Genomic DNA, 21,052 nt, shown 5'->3' on the forward strand with positions numbered 1-21,052 from the left:
ATGAAAATAAAATGAGAAAAGATTTATAAATCATTTTTGTAAAGCATAATGCAATATATATATGTATATATATATAATTAGATATTATTATCATCCTAGGATTCAAATGCAGTTCTCCTGAGTATACATGCAATTTTCTTTTTTTACATCTTGCTATTTTTTTCCCTTTTAAACAGAAGCAAACCATCTCAGAATTAGGAAAAACTTTAGAGAACAGTGAGCACATCCTATCCTGGAAGAAAAGAAAATTTCAGGTCTAGAAAAATAACTCCATTTAGCTGCCCCACCTCAGCTTTTTTCTAATTCCTGATTTTATTCACTGTTGTTTTGCTCTATTGTAAATACATCTGTATAAGTCAGATACTATATGCTTCATATCTTAACATCTCTTCTATCTTCATTTTTATAACATAAAGTCTTCTGTTTTCCCCTACTTTCTAAGTCCCCATTATAATTCCTTGAATATAATGGTTTCCTTTGGGTTCCAGATAAAAATCCCACCTTCTACAGGAAACCTTTCCAGATTCCTCTTAATTCCAGAGCCTTCTCTCCATTGATTATTTCTACTTTTTCCTGCTTTCAAGCACAAAATGGCGTGATACAAACACCAAGAGCTCATTTAATTACTATTCTCCTCATGGTGATAAAAGATGAATATGGGACTTTGTTAATAAGGAAAGTCCTTCAAAATAATTTTTCTAGGGAAAATTTCCTAGAGGCAAAGTGGAAAATAATGTACAAGTCATCATAAATTTGAATCCCTCAGATAGGAAACTTTATAAATAAGGAGTTTTAAATAGGGTCTCACTGAGCTATTATAGACCCCATAATACTGGCTTTTTAATTCAGATTTTAAACATACAATTAGAACATAGCAAATACAGTAACAAAGAATGGCTCCCTGTAGTTAATATTCAGCTCACATATTCTAGTGCAAATATGGGCCTATATTTCATATTTAGCTGATGCCTAGAATGTAAATTTTTATCCCCATGTATGTAAAATGAATGGATTTCTTTTTTGGAGAAAGTTGAACCTATAACAAGCAACAAATAAGATAAAAATTACCTTACCTAGAGCCTGGTTTAATGGAGATTTTTTTTTAATGAAACACCAAATATAGTAGGTACAAACAGCTTGGAACTGTAGTACCACTTTAAAACCGCCTCTGCAGTTAACTAAAATTGATCTCCCTAACAAGGGCTAAAAATAGCAAGAGGCAAGAGAGAGCAGACAATGACTTTACATATAGCTCCTTGTGGGCTCTTTAAATGACAGTGAACCTGACCTTTGAGCAGAGCTATCCCACAGCACAGAACAATGACTGATGTTCCACATTCTACTGCTTTTGTATGGGGAAATTGATTTATTCCCTAACTAGGGAGATGCTGTGCTTAAAGGTAGCCATTTTTATTGTTTTAGAAAGGTATGGATGGGCTGATCATCCCTTAACTATCTCCCCATTTAGTTTATTTTCCATCTGAAAAGATACACAATGCTTGTTTCTGGAGTCATACAATCATGATTGTTTTGTTTTGTTTTTTGGCATTTTTTAAAGAGCAAAACTGAATTAAACATCCATTTCATTTCCTCAGCAATGGAAGGTCATTTTCTTTTTATATTGTATTTAGTTTGTCCCTAAATGTTTCCAGAATGACAGGATTTCAATAAATTCCCCAAATGGGATTCTGGCAATAGAGGCAGAAGCCACTTTTAGACTCTGTTTCTGAAGTAGTTATCTTTAAAGGGATGACTGTGATCATTTAAAACAGGTCACAGTGGAAAGGAATGCTGACTTGGTCCATGCTGTTCCCTTCCTGTGTTCATATTCTGGCAAGAACTATCAAATGGCTGATAAAGGTGATAGGAAGTGAGACATTATGGTTCTTAATCTGACAATGCTGAACAACAAAGAGGAACTATATGTATGTGGGAAAAAATATTTTCAAGGGTATTGAGTGGCAAAGATCTATTTATTTTTGGACTTTTAGAGTAATCAGAGGCAGTGTGGTTTGCAATCTGATTTTACCACTTAACTGTGGGCAAATCACGTAAAAATCAAACTAGATTTGATGAGTTCTAAAGTTCTTACAGCTCTACATCTCTGATTCTACAATCTAGTTGATTCTTCTGTTTCTGAAAGAGAAAACTGAGGTTTTGTCCAAGCTTATCCACCTGGTTAGTGGTGGAGTGAGAACTTCTATGTGGGTCTCAGAATCTAGAAACTCTGATAAATACGAAGGAATGAAAAAAGCTTCAAGCTAGACCTAAAAAAATTCCTCCCTAGAACATTCCTGACAAATGGTCATGAGGACTTTGCTTAAAAATCTCCAAGGAGAGGTAAACCAGGATATCCCCAGGCAATCTATCCCACTTTGCTATATCTCCCATTATTATCATTTCCCTCCCAAAGTCTAAATCTGCCTCTGTTTCAGGTTCTGCCCTTTGGGACCAAGTAGAACAAATTATCCTTCTCTTCAAAGTATTTTAAATACTTGAAGACAGATATCATTCCACATTTTCCCTGATGTCAATTATTCATGCAAAACAATCAAAGATTATTATATTCTGTTTTTTTTAAAACAAATAAGTTCAAAATGCACATAAAAATTTTAATTTTGAAAATTTTCAAATGGGTTTGAAATATCCTGTTTGCAAGTCATTATTTGGACAATATTTTTATAGATGACCTTTAATGTCCTTTCCAACTCTGGGTCTGTGATTTTAATTTAATTGGCTTCTCATTTAGTTGCTTGTCATCACTTGGGCAATATGTGGTCTTCAATTCCTCATCCTTCCTTTTTACTTTCTTGTGTACTACTAAACTAATCTCTCTTTGAATCATTTTAGGGCTCAATAAAATCAGCAAAATGTTATCAGAAAAGTGTGGGATTTGAATCAACTACAGGGAATGCTTCCTGCTTTTGACTTTGCACAGAATAGTCTCCAAACTAGTAGAAAATCTCTTGGTCAGGTGTGGATCTTCTCCTTCTTTTATTCTTTACCTGATATGAATAAGATTGTTGGGCAAAGTCACAGCTATTATGAATCTGATTTAACCTTAATGTGTCCATGGGAAATACCTTGGAGGAAGCCTTTACATACCGGGAAGGTCTTTGGTCATCTTATTCCTTATTTCTCTCTTAGTTTTATTTCTCAAAGGTATCTAGAGGTCTTTAAGCCCCCCTTAAATAATAATAAAATTCCCTAAATATGACTTTTTGGTAATGATTTTGTCTATGAACTATTCACTTCATAACAATCCCAGGAAGTTGATCCCATCTTATGGATGACAAAACTGAAGTTGAAGAAACATCCTGGCCTGATAGATTGAGATCTGCCCTTAGTGGTAGGAAGAACTAGATTCTACTTCTGCCTCTGACATAATCTGACTGCTTGACACTAAATAAGTCACTTAATTTCTCACTGTCTTAGCCCTATCTATAAAAATTTCAAGTTTCATAGCAGGTGATGAATTATAGTGGTTGAGAATTTCCTCATAACTTCTATAGTGACAAAATCACAAATTTGGTTTAAAAATGATAAAAATTATCCTGAGATTCAGAGTGATTAAGAAATTGAATTAATTCTCTGAGCTACCTCTTGCTCTTGAGCCTAAAGCTATAAGACTAGTAGATGCCAGAGCAAGGGGACCATTTAGGATGAAGGAAAATGTACAAATTCCCAAATGAAAGCTAGTCTTGTCTTGTTCTTTCAAATCTAGGTCCAGTTCCTTGGCCTTCCTTCAATGCCTGCCCAAGCTATAAATGATGATGGATCAATTCAACTAATTGCCCATTTCACTGCATGTCATTATTTGGAAAATTTTACCAGGCTCTTTGTATACTGTAAATAAAAAAATATTGTCTTCTGAGTACAAGTCCAGTGAGACAGATGACAAATATTTATGAAGAGACATCAATTGGTAGGAGATTGTTGTTATTACTACTATTTGTCCTTTATTCTTGAAGAGGTCCATGACATCAGGGAGAGGATGCCAAAGCATGCAAGTGAATTGGATTTCAGTGACAGAGGGCTGTGTAGAGTTATGAGCCCTACTTCTTCTCCTGAACCATCTGGGTCCAGTGGCAAGATATAGATCAGGATGATTGGAGATAGCTCCCCTATAAGGTTGGAGGGAAATCCTGAATTGACAATGTAGATTCATTAGAGTAATATAAGAGTAATAAGTGAAGGGAATGAATCCCAATGAGGATCTTGGAAGAGAAATCTGCAATCTAAAGTTATATTTTGTTGATAGATGCAATTAACAAGCTGTCACATTTTGGAAGCTCATTAAGAACTAGAATTTTATAAACCAACTTTTTATATATGAAATGATTATCTAGTTTGTGAATCTAGGCCCTTTGTTACTTTTTCTCTTCTCTTTGCCCATTTGCCTTCTGGCTTTCCATACATTGTTACTGTTTCTGGATACACAAAAGAAGATAAGTTTTTAGAGTTAGCATTTCTACTTTTTAATAGTACCTAGTAAAATCATTTGATAGTGTATAGGATGTCTGTGCAACCTTTTCATTTAACAGAACAGAAAAGTTCTGGCCAAAAAATACTTTTCCCAAGATCACGAGAATAGAAGTAGCTGGGATTCAAAATTTATGTCCTCCAGAACCCTCAAATTCAGGATTCTTCCCATTATACCACTGCACTTCCTCTTGTCTGTTACTAGAAAACTGTTATGTGAGGAAACATTATGGTGCATTGGGTACTACTGGATCTGCAGTCAGGATTCATAAATTCATATCTAATATCAAATCCAGCTTTAGACAGTAACTGTGTCTATTAGGGAAGAAAACTTAATCTCTGTCATAATTTCCTCATCTATAAAATGGGGATAAAGTAGCCCCTTTTCTTGCAGAGTTGTGGATCAAATGAAATATTTATAAAGTGCTTTGCAAACTTTAAAATGCTATATAAATTCTGGTGGTTATGTTGATGATGATGATGATGATGATGACTATTGTTATGATAATCTATCCAAAGTTTGGCATTTTGGTAACCATGGAAATGGAAATGGAAAATAAGAGGGATGAAAGAAGTTAATCCTTTAGCTTGTAACCCCCTAGACTACCTAGTTAGTAAGTTAGTTAGTTACTTACACTTTACAACTAGTAAGTTACAAGACTAGCTTGTAACCCCCATCAAGAATAAAGTTAAGTTAAAATGTAGTAGGGCTTCTTTTAGCCCGATAATGGATCGGTTTATTAACTTTCAGAATAATTCCAGGTCTTCATAATAGTTCTTGGTCTAAACTTGCCAGTCTTTACTCTTCATAGCTCAGACATTTCTTACAATCCTTTCCATATATCCTTAACTCCTACTCTAAATCCTTGTTCCCTTATCACTAACTGATACCATCTTTCAAACCTAAAAATAGACAATTCCCCTCCCAAATTCAAACAAAAGAGGCTACTAAAGCAAGGACTTCTAAATATTTTTGATCCAGCTCTCTTAGAAATATTTCTTTTTCTAGTGAATGTGCTGGTGGTAGGGTTTAGTAGGGAATTTTCTCAATAGCACTTGTACAACTGTCACTATCCAGACAAGGTTATAATTGTCAATGCAAGTCTGATAACTATCTCAGCAGGGAGAAGGTTAAGAGCTTGAACTGTCTTGGGTGGAGAGTATTGGATAAAAGGTTAGTGTGATTATTTTGAAGTAAAGTCCCATGATTGGCCACTGGAGGGAGGGTAGAATACAATACAGTTTCCCCTCTTTAATGGGTTGATAAACCTCCTTTAGAGTCTGCTTCCACTTTGGAAATCACTATCCAAGAGACCACAAAAGGCAGCACAATACAGTAGAATTAACACTGAACTTTAGAAGTTTGAAGAATTTTAGGTTTGAATTGAAAGTCCAGTTTTCCAATATTCACTAGCTGTGGGACTATGGGCATCACAACTTCTTGAAGGATTCATTCCCCATTTACGAAATGGAAATCATAATATTCATACTTTTATAGTTCACAGGGTCTTTCTCTCTCCCCTACTTAATCACATTTAATTTTTTTTCTAATTACATGTAAAATAGTTTTTTTTTTAAACATTTACTCTATAAGATTCTGAATTTCAAATTTTTCTGATTTAGGTTATGCATGTACAATCAGTTTAAGCTTATTTTCCATGTTAGTCATGTTGTGAAAAAAACTCAGAACAAAAGGGAAAAACAATGAGAAAGAAAAAAAGGTGAAAATAGCATGCCTTATTCTGCATTCAGACTCCATAGTTTTTTCTCTGGATATAAATAGCATTCTCCATTATGAATCCATGCGAATTGTCTTGGATTGTTGTATTGCTGAGAAGAGATAAGTCTATCATAGCTGATCATCACAAACTGTTGTTATTATAAGATATACCTTGAAGAAAGCACTTTGTAATGATTTTAAGCTTCATAGAAATGTGTTATTATTATATGGATGAATTTTCTTAATATTACTAAAATCAAAGACTTTGAGCTGAAAGGAAACTTATAGGCCACTTAGTCTCACTCCATTTTACAGTTGAGACAAAAAGAGGCTTGTGGAGACAAGTAACATGGATCTTACAGCTGATGTGTGAGAAAGGATTCAAATTCAGCACTCTATCCATTATACCACTTAGCTCACTAAAAAGGAAGATTCTTTTAGGGAAGTTCTTGCCTACACCCTTTATCAGTTCTCTTTTCATTAGCTTTTTGTGAATCCATTTTTCCCAAAATTAGATTTTTTTTCACTTTTTTTTTGGATTACAAAATACATTGAATGTACCAGATCCTTAAGCCTAAATATAACAGACTGAAGGCAAGCTGAGTTAATTTTGTGAAAAAAAAAAAAAAACTTGATTTATCCCACTTCTGCTTAGGTTCCTTCCAAATGCTTGTTGGCTGACTGTTCCAACTCTCAAACTCTAGAATTCTCTGAAATATATGTCTATATATAAAAGAGTTTTTGACTGAAAGTCATAAACCTATATTCAAATCTCAGATCTGTCATGGATTCTGTGTATGACCTTGTCTTTATCTAGACCTCAGTTTTCTCCTCTGCAAAATGGGAAAGCTAGATCTCTGAATTTTATGATACAGGAGAAAAGAACAATGAATTAGTAGTCAAGAAATCTGAGCTCATATCCTGATTCTACCTGCATGATATTGCCAAGTCTCTTTACCTCTGTGGCTTCATGTTTCCATTTTTTATAAAATAAAGTGGCTGGAGAAGATATCTTTTAAATTTTTTCTAGCTTTGAGTGTATGATCATATAAGTTAACATTTTTCTATAGTATAGATCAATTGCATTTATCTCCATGTTTATAGCAACTTTGCAGTTGGTTTCAATTTCTTTCTATTCAGCAGTGACACTGGTAGAAATAAATGGGAACCATAGCTTAAACTGATTAATGTGGGCAGTGCCAACTTGCTTGCTTGCACAATGACTGAATAATAACCATGAGAAAATCACTTCCACTGGCATTAAATTATCCACGCTCCACTTGTTTTCTATGATCCACAACTCTTCAAATATCGACTTTCCTCTTTAAAAAAAGTATGCTGTGACGATTTGAATGGATATGGCATAACTCTAAAATTTCTGTGTATTCAGCTACCTTGTAGCGCAAGCTGTCAAAATATAAACTTGTACAAAAATACTGCACTCTCAATCACATGCTATCTTTCAATTGAGCATTTCAGACACTGAACATTCATTCCTCTTGGTGGTTCAGTGGAAAGAGACAGCTTTGGGACTAAAGGATATGGGATTAAAATTGGTTATTTGGAGTTATAAATTTGTTTATTAACTATATCACTTTGGATCTTGCTTAACTTCCCTAAGCCTCAGTTTACTCATCTGTAAAATAAATAGGCTTGGTCTAGATGGCTCCAAATGTCCTTTCAAGCTCTAGAGTTATAAGTCTGTGATAAATTCCATTTCCAAAGTTTTGTGTGGGCACAAAATGATTTAAAAGCAATAACTAGCATTTAGATGTTGCCTACCACGTTCCAAGCATCAAGCTAAGTGCTTTATAAATATTAACTCATTTATTCTCACATCAGCTTTGAGACATAGGTATTTCATTATCTCCATTTTCCAGTTGAGGAAACTGATCCAAGAAGAGGTTGCCCTTCTCAGGTTAAAAAGATTTGCCCCACCTTACACAACTAAAAAATGTCTGAAGTGGGATTTAAATTTTGAGACTTCTGATTCTAGGCTCAGGGGGTCTATCCACAGTGCCATTTTTTCTCAAGGTCACAAAATGAATGAGAAGCTAATTCAAAATTAGGAATTTTATGAGTTACCTCCATCTCTCACTTATATACCATTACCTGTTGTTTATTTCCAGATTTCCTTAATTAGCCAAAGGCATGAACAGAACTATCATGTATGATTGCCCCAGGGATCCAGAGTATGCTCTGTATACAGATCTATGCATACAATTGTTATTTTAAAGCTGGTCATTTAGTCTGACTTCTCTACTTTATAGATGAGAAATTTATGGTCTTGAAAGAATGAATTATTTACTAAGATTTTATAGATACAAAATGGCAGAGTTGGGATTTGAACCCATATCCTGATTTTCAAGTCTTTCCATTGAGCTAAAGACCATTCCTTCAGCCAAGCTTCCTGTATAGTCACAGGGATTGAGTTTTATTATACTGGGAGCCTATGATGCTATTTTTAATTTCATCTGCTAAGAAACGGCTTCCTTCAGGTCTAAATCGAAATCCCGTAAAAAGGAGACAGCTCTCTCAGGTTTTTGGAAATCTGCATGGGATCTGCAATCTGCAGGAATTGCAATAAATCTAGGGCAGAGTGTCCTGGATTGCTCCTTCAAGAGATACAAGTCCTAAGTGGCTCTGATGCCTTAATTCTGACTCAGCATTTTCAGCAATGCATCACCCGCTTCTCCTCTTTCACTCTACTCAGTTACATCCATTAGAAATGTAGGTGGGACTGCAAAACTTAGGTTTTCAAGGTTGTTCATCTTGGTTAACTTTCTAGCAACAACAGTGAAAGAGAGGAGGGGGGAGAGAGAGAAGAACTAGAAGAAGAGAAGAGAGCAAAACAGAGAAACAGACACAGAGAGACAGAAATAGAGATTAAGAGAGACAGAAATTCAGAAAAATAGTCAGAGACAGATAAACAGAGGCACAGAGACACAACAAGACACACAGAGACAGAGAAACAGAGAGATAGAAACAGAGACACACAGAGATAGAAAGAGAAAGAGACAAAGACAGACAGAAATAGAAAAAAAAACAGAGAGAGAGAGAGAGAGAGAGAGAGAAGATAGACAAGACACAGAGACACACAGAAAGACTGATAAATGGAAAGACAGAGACACACAAAGAGAAAGAGAAAGAGACAGAGACAGAGAAACACACAGAGAATCAGAAAAACAAAGAGACAGAGATAGAGACATACACACAGAGAAAGAGAGAGATACATAGAGAGACATATGCACAGAGACACATACAGAGAGAGAGAGACAGACAGAGACAGAGAGAGAGAGAGACAGAGGGAGAGAGAGACAGAGAAACAGAGGGAGAGAGAGACAGAGAAACAGAGGGAGAGAGAGACAGAGAGACAGAGGGAGAGAGAAAGAGAGAGAGAGAGAGAAAGAAGGATACAGAGAGAAGAGGAACAGACAGCCTTGCAGCTTACCTGGTCCAAGCTTTGCAACAGCATAGAGAAGGTCATAGTTGATGACTGGTGTAGCATCACTGATAGGCTGCCAACCCACAGGAGGTGATGCTGGAGGTGAGATGAGAAACTGCTTTGCTGGCTGAGGGGGTGCCAAGTGAAGTTTGTCTCCATCTGTCTCAGGAGTCTGAACCTTTCAAACAGACCAAGGACAAAGACTCAGCATTCATATTAAGTTGATGCATGCTCTATAAGCTAGGATGGAAATGTGGTCTCATGCTTTTAGAATATGAAGAATTAGTGACTGAAAACTCATACTAATTCTGGCCAAGACTCCAAATGTGTCAGTTCATGAATGGCTAAAATTCCTTCCAAGGCAGAACTGAATGACAGCTGGGGGCGGGGGTGAAGTGCATGAAATGCTGGACTTAGAGTCAGAAAATTCTTGTTGTCATTCAGTGATGTCCAACTCGTCATGATGAGGTGGACCTTTGTACATCAATACTGCTCATAGGGTTTTTTTTTTTTTTTTTGGCAAAAACACTGATTTACCATTTCCTTCTCCCAGTGGAATAAGGCAAACATAGACTAAATGAATTATGCAGTCACCTGGCAAATAACTATCTGGAGTCAGATTGGAACCAAAATATTTTTGACTCTTGGCCCAGCACTCTATCCATTGAGCCATCTACCTATCTTGGACTCTGAAAGGTCTTGAATTCAAATCCATCCTCAAATTCTTACTTATTAATTGTACAACCTTAGTTAAGTCACAACTTCTCCTTGCCTCATTTTTTTCCATCTGCAAAATGTGGGTAATAAATAGCACCTACCAGTGTTCTTAAGAGGATAAAATAACATATGTCAAGTACCTTACAAACATTAGAGTATTTTATAAAACTTTTTATTATTATTATTATTATAATTTATGGGCTATCACACAGTCCTGGATTCTGTTCTTTATTATTTTTTCGTGGGATATCACACAACCCTGCTTTGGGGTAAGCATATACTTTGGGCACAATACCATTCATTTACCTTCTTAAATGTTTTTCTGCCTCCTATAAAAACATAAACTACTTGAGGGTAAGACTTCTTTCATTTTTGTAGCTGCATTCTTAGTACCTAGCATGGTGCTTTGCACATATTTAGTGCTTAATAAATGCTTGCTGAATTGATCTAGTTTAACTCATACGTTTATTATTAAAATATATTAAAGAATTATAATTTCTCTTTAGGGGACTCAAAGTCATATATTGAAGGACCTGTATGTTCCTAGCCTGCATCTACTTTCGACACTAGGCTATACGACCATAAATAAATCACTTCATTTCTTAGTCTCAGTTTCTTCTGTAAAATGAGATTGGAGGGGAGGATGACTAGCTGACTTTTAAAGGTTGTCTGACTAAATCTATGATCTTCTGATTTTCATAAATCATGAGCAGATATTTTAATTCTGGTCCTTCCCTGGACCTAGTTAGTAGCAGTGATTCAAACACATTTACTGGGGAAGGTGAGAGAGCAACAGGTAAGTCTGATCTATTTCACAGTGAACTAATTACAGATTGAAAAACTGTCTCTTTTCCCTCCAGAATTTTTTCCTGATCTCTCTAGTCTGGGCTTCCTAACCTGGAATACTGTCATAGAATTTGCTTTTTCAAGTTTTCTAACAACTGCATTTCAATATCATTGATTTTCTTTGAATTTTTCAGTCTTTTTCTTTTTCTTTTTTCAGTAGTGTACAACTCTTTATGGCCCCATTTAGGTTTTCTGTTTGTTTATTTATTTTTGGGGCAAAAATACTCAAGTGTTAAGCCATTTCTTTCTCACATTTATTTTACAGATAAGGAAACTGAGGCAAATAGGCTTTGATAACTTGCCCAGGATTATACAATTAGTAATTGTCTGAGGACAGACTTACCCTTAGATCCTTACACGTATGATTCCAGGGCTGGCATTCTATCCACTGTAAAATATGGCTCACCTTATATAGTATGAACTAAATGGTAACTCAGGGAAAAAGTAGATAAAGTACATGAAAAATGATGTTTTTACCTGTGCAAAATAGAGTTTTAACTTCTTCCCTCTGAATTGTGTTTCATGGAGCTCTATCCTGGCCCGAGCTGCAGATTTAGGATTGCTAAAGTTTATTCGCACACGTCTAAAACTCTTGAACAGCTGAAACGTCACACAGTCATCATAAGTGCGGAATAGTCCTTCGAATTTCTCCTTGACAAAAAAAAACAAAACACAGACATATGCACACATAAAAGAAAATCCATTGGTCATATAAGGTACATGATGTCACTGATGGCACAAATAATTAAATTCTTGATTAAAGCAAAAGAAAAGAGAACATTACTTAATGAGTCATTTTTCATGGTTATTAGTCATTTGTAAATGCTATCTAGAAGCATTTAAGAAAATCAAATCCAAATCATGATAATTCAGACTAAGGAAATACATAAATATTCTATATGTCATTTCCTATGTCCTTTCATCTTTATATTTATCTTTATTGCAAATAAAAAACCAACATGTGTTACTAGGCTATGTCTTCTTATGAGAGAGGTTTATTAACCAAGTAAAAATGATTCTGACTTTATAAAATTATTCTGACTCCTGTTTTTCTAAAGAAAAGCATTTTTTTCTTCAGATAAGTTAGTGCAGGTAGAGACAGAGAAATATTGGAGTTATGAGAAAAAAGATCTTTTTATTATTAGAGCTGAAAGAGATTCTAATTTAGGTTTATAGCTAGAAGGAACCTAAGGATTTGAGGGTTTTTTTTTTTAACAGATAATGAAACTGAGTCCTAGGAATATGTAATGATTTGATCAGCTAATGAAAAGGTTGACAAACTATATAGCTGGAGGGCCAAACCCCGCCTGCCACCCATTTTCTCAGGACAGCAAGCAAAGAATTTTTTTAAATGAATGTTAACCATAGTTTTCTGACCCCTGATAGTAGAACCCCTCTTTTTTTTTTTTACAAGTTTTAGTAATTCCGTTATAAAGCCAAATTGATGGACTCAAGATCACATAGCTAGTAAGTGATACAGACTGGGACTAAAATTTGGGCCTCCTCATTATCCCTTTAGGGTTCTTTCTATCATATCAAAAACTTAACTTTCTGAAGGAGGGAGAAAAAGAAAAAATGCTTCCATAAAAAGGAAGAAATAAATAAAAGAATGTTAAAGAAATATAAATTCTGAGAGGAGAAAACCCTGGAGATTTCAGGTGAACACAAGCATAAGTTATTGTTGCCATATGTGAATGAAATGGAATATTGTTATGCAATAAGAAATGACAAAAATGAGAAATTCAGAAATGTAGTAAGATTTACATGAACCAGAAAACCAACATGTAAGATTACAACAATGTACAAGATGACCAGAAGGAAGTAGAACTTTGGGTAAATGAAAAATTCAGAAAACAGGTAATATGATATACCTTCAACCTCTCTAGTCACTAAGTTAGGGGACCTGATATTGTATACACTGTCAGACATAATCATTTGATTATCTTTGTCACAAAGGAAGCTTCACTTTGGTGGTGAAAAATGTGGAAATCAGGAGAAGGATCAATTCAAATTAATTTTTTAACTATAACATGAGCTATGAGGTCAATATGACTCCTAAAATAAATAATACCATATTGGACTGCATTGATAGAAATAAGATGCCTAGATTATAATAATCAATAGTTCTACCCAGTTTTTGCTGCTTATCTCCCCTCTGGAATATTGTCCTTTAAGGATTATATTTAATCTCATCATTTATTGGACAAAGACAATACCTGGTTCAACATAAGAAAAACCTTTCTAACTAATGCTGTCTAGTAAGTGAATGGCTGCCTTCAAAAGACTAAGTCTCATTCTTGTAGACTGTAAGTCTTCAAGGAGAGGTTAAATCACCATCTGTCATATTTATTCAGGGAGAGGAGAAGGTTAGATTAAGTGACATGAGGTTCCGCTTGACACTTTGATCCCATAAGAAATAGAAAAAACTGGTATGTCCAGTTCTCTTGAGTTTATCAGTACCTGTCTGCCTTCTGCCACAGTGACACCAAGTAAACTAACCCAAAGAAATCTTTTTCCAAATATTGTCTAAGCCTGCCTTAGAGCAAAACTGCAATTTAATAAATCACAAAAATCATTAGCATTTCTATACGGCACTAGCAAAAATCAGGTTAAAATTATAGGGAAAATGCATTGAAAATAACAAAATTTTTAAAAAGCTCAAATGATAACATGAAGATTCTCACAGGATTAAATTGACTCAACAACAACCTTCCTATGTGCTGCTCTATAATTTCTAGGGTGAAATATAAAACCTTCTATTTGACTTTTAAAACCTTCCTAACCAGTTCTCCTCCTACCTTTCCAATTTTCTTATATCTTGATCTGCTCCACAGACTTTGGGGTGCAGTAACATGTATATCTGCTGTTCCTGAAATACAATACTCCATTTCTTAATTCCAACCATTTTCACTGGCTGTCTTCTATGTTTAGAACTCTCTCCAGGCTTCTTTAACTTCTCTAGATCTTAACTAAAGATTCATGTACAAGAAACCTTTCTCAGTCCTGCTTAATTTTAGTGCCTTCCCTCTGAGATTGTCTCCAATTTCTTGTTTATATTTAGTTGATTGCATGTTATCCTCCTAGTTAAACTGCAGACTCCTTGAAAATAAGGACCATTTTCTTATGTTGAGTCAAATGTTGTCTCTTGAGAACTTATCTTTAATTGTCCTAATTCTAGGGACTAGAGTAGCACAGAGCAACTCCTATAGCTGTCCTTCAGATATTAGCATAATGCTTGATACATAGTAGAAACCTAATCAGTGCTTGTTATTGATTATTGAAAAAGGTTTAATAGATATTAAGATATTCCTAGGAATTTTGTGGCAGTTTTAAAAATGGGAAACAAAGTGGGTTCTTCAGTTAGGGAATGGCTACAGAAATCACTCTGTCTGAATGTAACGGAATATTATAGTGCTATAGAAAGTATGAATGTGAATAATTTGTAGAAGCACAACAAGACCTGTAGAAACTGATACTGAGTGAAATAAACAACTCAAAAGACATTATAAATAATGACAGTAAAAATGTAAATGAAAACAATTGTGAAAAGTAGCCCTATTTTGCCTTATTGGAATGAAACTGAAACATACTTTCTTGCTATCCTTAGAAGGGAGAGAAATATCCATTAGATTGTAAAGTTCCTTGTGGCCAGGTACTATCTTTTGCATCTTTTTGTATACCCAGTATTTAAGACAGTGCCTGATACTTAGTTGGTGCTATATATATTTATTGATTTTATGCTGCCAAGATGTTGGCTCATGTTGCTTAACTGTTTCCTCCCGGTTACAAGAGATGGTTTCTAGAGAACTGGAAAATGACTGTGATGTAAAAATAAAAGTTATCATAGATTTTGACATGAAAGGAACTTTTATCCTTTCATTTTACAGGTTGAAAAACTTTAGTCCAAAGAGATGAAGTGAATTGCATATATAGCAAATGTTTGAGTTGAGATTTGCACCCATGTCCACTCTGGAATAGGAGAAGCTACCACAGAAATTTAGCCTAAACTCAGATGCAGACTCAAAGGACTAGTGCTCTTTATGATACTTATGGGGAGCATCAAGGTGGTATAATGGGTCAGAAGTCAGGAAAACCTGATTTGAAACCCATCTTCAGATAATTAACTAGTGTGGCTAACAGTATCTCAGTTCCTTTTTCTATCTATATATATTTATTCATTTACCTCTGGCTGTAGAGGAACAATTTATCTTCAGACTTCCATACCCCATTTTCCTCCTCATCATTCTACTAAATCTCACCGAAGTCATTTTCCACTCCAAATTCATACTGTGCCCTCTGAAATTCCTATTCCATAGTGAACAAATTTCTCTTCAACATAGATCTTGTTCTCTCCATTAACACTGTACTAGCCATCTTCTCTTGCACTGATTATACCTTTTCTCATAGTCTTCTTCCCCTGTCCCCTCCCCAACTCTCACCTCGACACATTATTTCTGAAGGGGAGCTCTGAATACTTCTTGTTCTGAACTGCCACTTCCAAACTTTAACACAGTCACTCAGTAACTCAAGTCCATCAATGAAGTACATTTTGTACCCAATTCAAATACAGGAAACTGTTGTATGAATATTTTCCCTCCTTTCTTAAGGAATGTAGCACTAGTTGACAATTTTTCTCTCTTCTCGTACTCTGACTAGAGAACTTCATTGCTCAAACAGATGGACCCACAAATTTCCCAAACTCCCAATTTCACAGCTTCTTTAAGTTCTATGCTCTACTCTTTCACTTCACCAGCCACACATGGGAATTATACCATTGGTACTTTGGCTCTTACCATTCCACTTCACCCACATTGAAACTTCTAATCCCTCTACCCATTAATGTTTTATCACTTAATTAGCTCTGCTCCAACTTCATTTTCCTTCCTTTCCAATCTCAACCCTATCAGTCTCTTCAAATGTACATTTTCTTTTGCTCTTGAATCTCCCACTTTTTTGTGCTATATCCATCTATGTTTTGCCCATCAATCTCTTCTTATGTCCCTTGGTGCTCCAGTTCTTGCCTATATTCTTCTGCCAAAGTAATTTTCCTTAAGTATGATCCTGTCATTCCCACATTCCAGTAGCTCACTATTACCTTGAAGATAAAATATCATCTCTGTTTAGTTTTTTAAGTAAGTTTTTGTCTGAAGTCTTCCTGATTTCTTTCAGATCAACATGAGATCAAGCTGCTGAATGGGTTTACAGATCCCACAAATATTTGAAGTGTAACAAATTTCCAGGAGAAGATATTTTGAAAGAACTTCAGGAAAGGTCAATCTTAATTATGTGTGTGAGTGGGGTCGCAGCCCAGCATAGGCAAAAAGACCCAGGGCAGAGAGGCTTCCTCCTATCAGATTAAAGAGAAAATACTGCAAGCAGTCAGAAAGGAATAATTCAAATATCAAGGAGCCACAATCAGAAATAAACTAACTTAGCAGCTTCCACTTTAAAGGCTCAAAGAGCCTGGAATATGTATGATATTCTGTAGAACAAAGGATCTTGGACGGCAGTCAAGAATCAACTATTAGCAAAATTAAGCATTGTCTTTTAGGGGAAAAGATGGACATTTAATGAAATAGGGGATTTTCATTTATTTTTGATGAAAAAATCAGAGCTGAACTGAAAATTTAATCTTCAAATACAGAACCCAAAAGAACTGTAAAAAGGATAAAAAGGGAAGAAAAAACTGTTTTAAGGGCTAAAATGTTTACATCCCTATATGGGAAGATGATATGTTTAACTTTTGAGAACTGTATCTCTGATATGGGTATACTTTGGCCATGCAGATATAATTTGATTTTACTGTTATGATATAAAAAAGAAAAAAAGGGTGGAAAGAGAGGATTGTAATGGAAGATGAGGAAAGAGGAGGCAAAATGGGGTATATTAAATCACACGAAGAGTCAAAAAAACAATACAATTGAAGGAAATAAAGAAGAGGCATGAGCACTGTGTGAACCTTAATCTCATCAGATTTGGCTCAAAGAGAATATCAGACACATTTAGTTTAATATAGAAACTTGTCTCATTCTATAGCTAAATAGGAGGAGAAAAGGGAAAGAAAGGAGGAGGAAATAGAAGGGAGAACAGAAATAGAAGAGAAAAGGAATAAGAAAGGGGGAAGGGTCTGTAAAAGGTAAGGGCAGATTGAGAGAGCTGATGATCAGAAGCAAAACACTGTTGAGGAGGGAAAGAGAAGAAGGAAAGAGAAAAATATAAGTTGAGGAAAATAAGATGATGGGAAATATAGAGTTAATAATTTTAACTGTGAATGGGATGAACTCTCCCATCAAATGGTAGTGGATAGCAGATTAAATTAAAAGCCAGAATTCTATAATATATTGTTTACAAGAAGCACATTTAAAGCAGAATGATACATACAGAGTAAAGGTAAAAGAGTGGAGGAGAATCTATTGTGCTTCAGTTTAAGTAAAACAACAACAACGACAACGACAACAACAACAATAGTGATCCTGATCTCAGATCAAGCAAAACCAGAAATGTATCTAATTAAAAGAGATAAGGAAGGAAACTACATATTGCTAAAGGATACCATAGATAATGAAATAATATTAATACTAAACAAATATGTGATAAATGATATAGCATCCAGGTTCCTAGAGGAGAAGTTAAAAGATTTGAAGAAGAAATAGACAGCAAAACTATACTAGCAAAAGATTTCAAATTCAATTTATGAGTACTAGATAACTAAAACCACAAAATTAACAAGAAAGAAGGTAGGTAAATAGAATTTTTGAAAAGTTAGGTATGATAAACTTTTGGAGAAAACTGAATGAGGAGAGAAAGGAATATACTTTTTTCTCAGCAGTATAAAAAATCTACCCATAAATTGACCATGTATTAGGGCATAAAAATCTCAAAATCAAATGCAAAAAAGCAAATGCATCTTTTTCAGCTCATGATGCAATAAAACTACCATGTAATAAAGGAACAAGAAAAAAATAGACCAAAAATTAATTGGAAACCAAATAATCCAATCCTAAAGAATGATTTACAAGTGAATTTAGTGAACATTTAAAGAAAAATTAATCTTAATATTATGCAAAATATTTGGAAAAATAGGGAAAGAAGGAGTCCTACCAAATTCCTTTTATGATACAGATGTGGTGCTGATGCCTAAACTAAGTAGGGTCAAAACAGAGAAAGAAAATTATAGATCAATTTCCCTAATGAATACTGGTGAAAAAATCTTAAATAAAATATTAGCAAAGAGATTACAGAAAGTTATCACCAAGATAATACACCAAGACCAAGTAGGATTTATACCAGGAATGTAGGGTTGGTTCAATATTAGGAAAACTATTAGCATAATTGACTTATCAATAGCTAAACTAAGAGAAACCATATTATTATTTCAATAAATACAGAAAAAGCATTTGACAAAACCCAACACCCATTCCTATTGAAAATACTAGAAAGCATAGGAATGAATGTAGCTTTCCTTAAAATGATCAGAAAAATCTATTAAAAACCATCAGCAAGCATCATTTTTAATGGAGATAAACTAGAAACATTCCCAATAAAATTAGGGGTGAAATAAAGTTGTTCATTATCATCATTACTGTTCATTATTGAATTGGAAATGTTAGCTTTAGCAATAAGAGAAGAAAAAAAATTAAAGGAATTAGAATATGTAATGAGGAAACCAAATTTTCACTCTTTGTAAATGATATGGTTTACTTAGAGAATCCTAGAGAATCAATTAAAAACTAGTAAAAACAATGAATAACTTTAGCAAAATTACAAGATAACAATATAAATCCACATAAATCAGCAGCATTTCTATGTTACCAAGAAAGTCCAGTAGCAAGAGATACAAAGAGAAATTCTATTTAAAATAACTATAAATAATATAAAATATTTGGGAAGCTACCTGTCAAGACAAACTTAGGAATTATATGGACAAAATTACAAAGTACTTTCTACCAAATAAAGTCAGATCTAAACAAATGGAAGAATAGCAAGTGCTCATGGGTAGGTCAGGCTAATATAATAAAAATGACAATTCTTCCTAAATTAATATACTTATTCAGTGACAAATCAATAAAATTACCAAGAAACTCCTTTATAGAGCCAGAAAAAAATAATAACGAAGTTCATCTGGAAGAACAAAAAGTCAAGAATTTCAATGGAATTAATGGAAAATGCAAATGAAGATGACATGCTATACCAGATCTACTATGTTATAAAACAGTGGTCATTAAAACCATTTGGTATTGGCTAAGAAATAAAGTAGTCGATCACTGGAATAGGTTAGGTTCACAAGACACAAAGGTCAATGACCATAGTAATCTAGTGTTTGATAAATCCAAAGACTCCAGCTTCTGGGAAAAGAACTACTATTTGACAAAAATGTTGGGAAAATTGGAAAATAGTATGGCAGAAAATTGGCACTGACCAATACCCAATGCCATATACCAAAATAAGGTTGAAATGGCTTTATGATTTAAACATAAAAAATGATAAGCAAATTAGAAGAACAGAGGATAGTTTAGTTCTTAGATCTGTGGAGAAGAAAGGAATTTATGGACAAAGAAGAGCTAGAGTACAGTATGAAATGCAAAATAGATAATTTTGATTATATTAAATTAAAAAGTTTTTTTTTGTATAAACAAAACCAATGCAAACATGATTAAAAGGAAAACAGAAAACTTTACATCCAAGGATTCTGATAAAGTGTACATTTCTAAAACATATAGAGAATTGACTCAAATTTATAAGAAAACAAGCCATTCTCCAATTGATAAATGGTCAAAAGATACAGATAATTTTCAATGAAGAAATTAAAACTATAAAAAAATGCAGAGAAATGCAAGTTAAGACAACTCTGAAGTATCATTACATACCTCTCAGATTGGTTAAAAATGACAAGAAAAGATAATGATAAATGCTGGAGAAGATGTGGGAAAACTGGGACATTAATACATTGTTGGTGGAATTAGGAACTGATCCAACCATTCTGGAGAGCAATTTGGAAATATGCCCAAAGAGTTATCAAACTGTGCATATTCTTTGATCCAGCAGTGTCTCTATTGGGCTTGTATCCCAAAGAGATCATAAAGGAGGGAAAAGGACCCACATGTACAAAAATGTTTGTGGCAGTCCTTTTTATAGTGACAAGAAATTGGAAACTGAGTGGATGCCCATCAGCTGGAGAATGGCTGAATAAATTATAGTATATAAAAGTTATGGAATATTACTGTTCTATAAGAAGTGATCAGCAGGATGATTTCAGAGAGGCCTGAAGAGATTTTTATGATCTAATGCTAATGAAGTGAATAGAATCAAGAGATCATTGTACATGGCAACAACAAGATTATGTGATGATCAATTGAGATGGACTTGGCTCTTTTCAACAATGTGGTGATTCAATTCCAATAGACTTGTGATGGAGAGAACCATCTGCATCCAAAAGAGAGGACAATGGGTACTGAATGTGGATCACAACATAGTTTTTTTCTTTTTTGTTGCTGTTTTCATTTTCCCTCATTTTTCCCCTCTTGATATGATTTTTTTGGGTGCAGCATAATAATTGTGGAAATATGTACAGAAGAACTGCACATGTGTAAAATATATGGATTATTTGCTGTCTGGGGAGGGGTTAGGGGAAGGGAGGAAAACTTGGAACCCAAGGTTTTGCAAGGGTCATTGTTGAAAACTACTTTTGCATGTATTTTGAAAATAAAAAGCTATTATTTGTTTAAAAAAAATAAAAATTATGCCATTCAAAAACAAAGCTCATTACCACCTCGCCTTAGTGAATCTTATCTTTTTAATTGGATATTACTAATTTTCTCACATTTTGTGATCCAGCAAAACTA

General features: G+C 34.4%; 1 protein-coding gene across 2 annotated transcripts in view; it reads right to left on the minus strand.

Annotated features, from left to right (window-relative positions):
- Positions 1-21,052, minus strand: part of RCAN2 (regulator of calcineurin 2) — a 333,788-nt gene that overhangs the window by 22,628 nt on the left and 290,108 nt on the right. For both annotated transcript variants that reach the window (XM_051997089.1, XM_051997090.1), the window contains 2 exons: positions 11,688-11,861; positions 9,654-9,825 (listed from right to left, as the gene is read on the minus strand). In XM_051997089.1, coding sequence (XP_051853049.1) covers positions 9,654-9,825; positions 11,688-11,861 — 346 coding nt within the window. The remainder of the gene's footprint in view (positions 1-9,653; positions 9,826-11,687; positions 11,862-21,052) is intronic.

Source organism: Antechinus flavipes, chromosome 4 (assembly GCF_016432865.1).
Source record: "Antechinus flavipes isolate AdamAnt ecotype Samford, QLD, Australia chromosome 4, AdamAnt_v2, whole genome shotgun sequence".
Classification (NCBI taxonomy): Eukaryota; Metazoa; Chordata; class Mammalia; order Dasyuromorphia; family Dasyuridae; genus Antechinus; species Antechinus flavipes.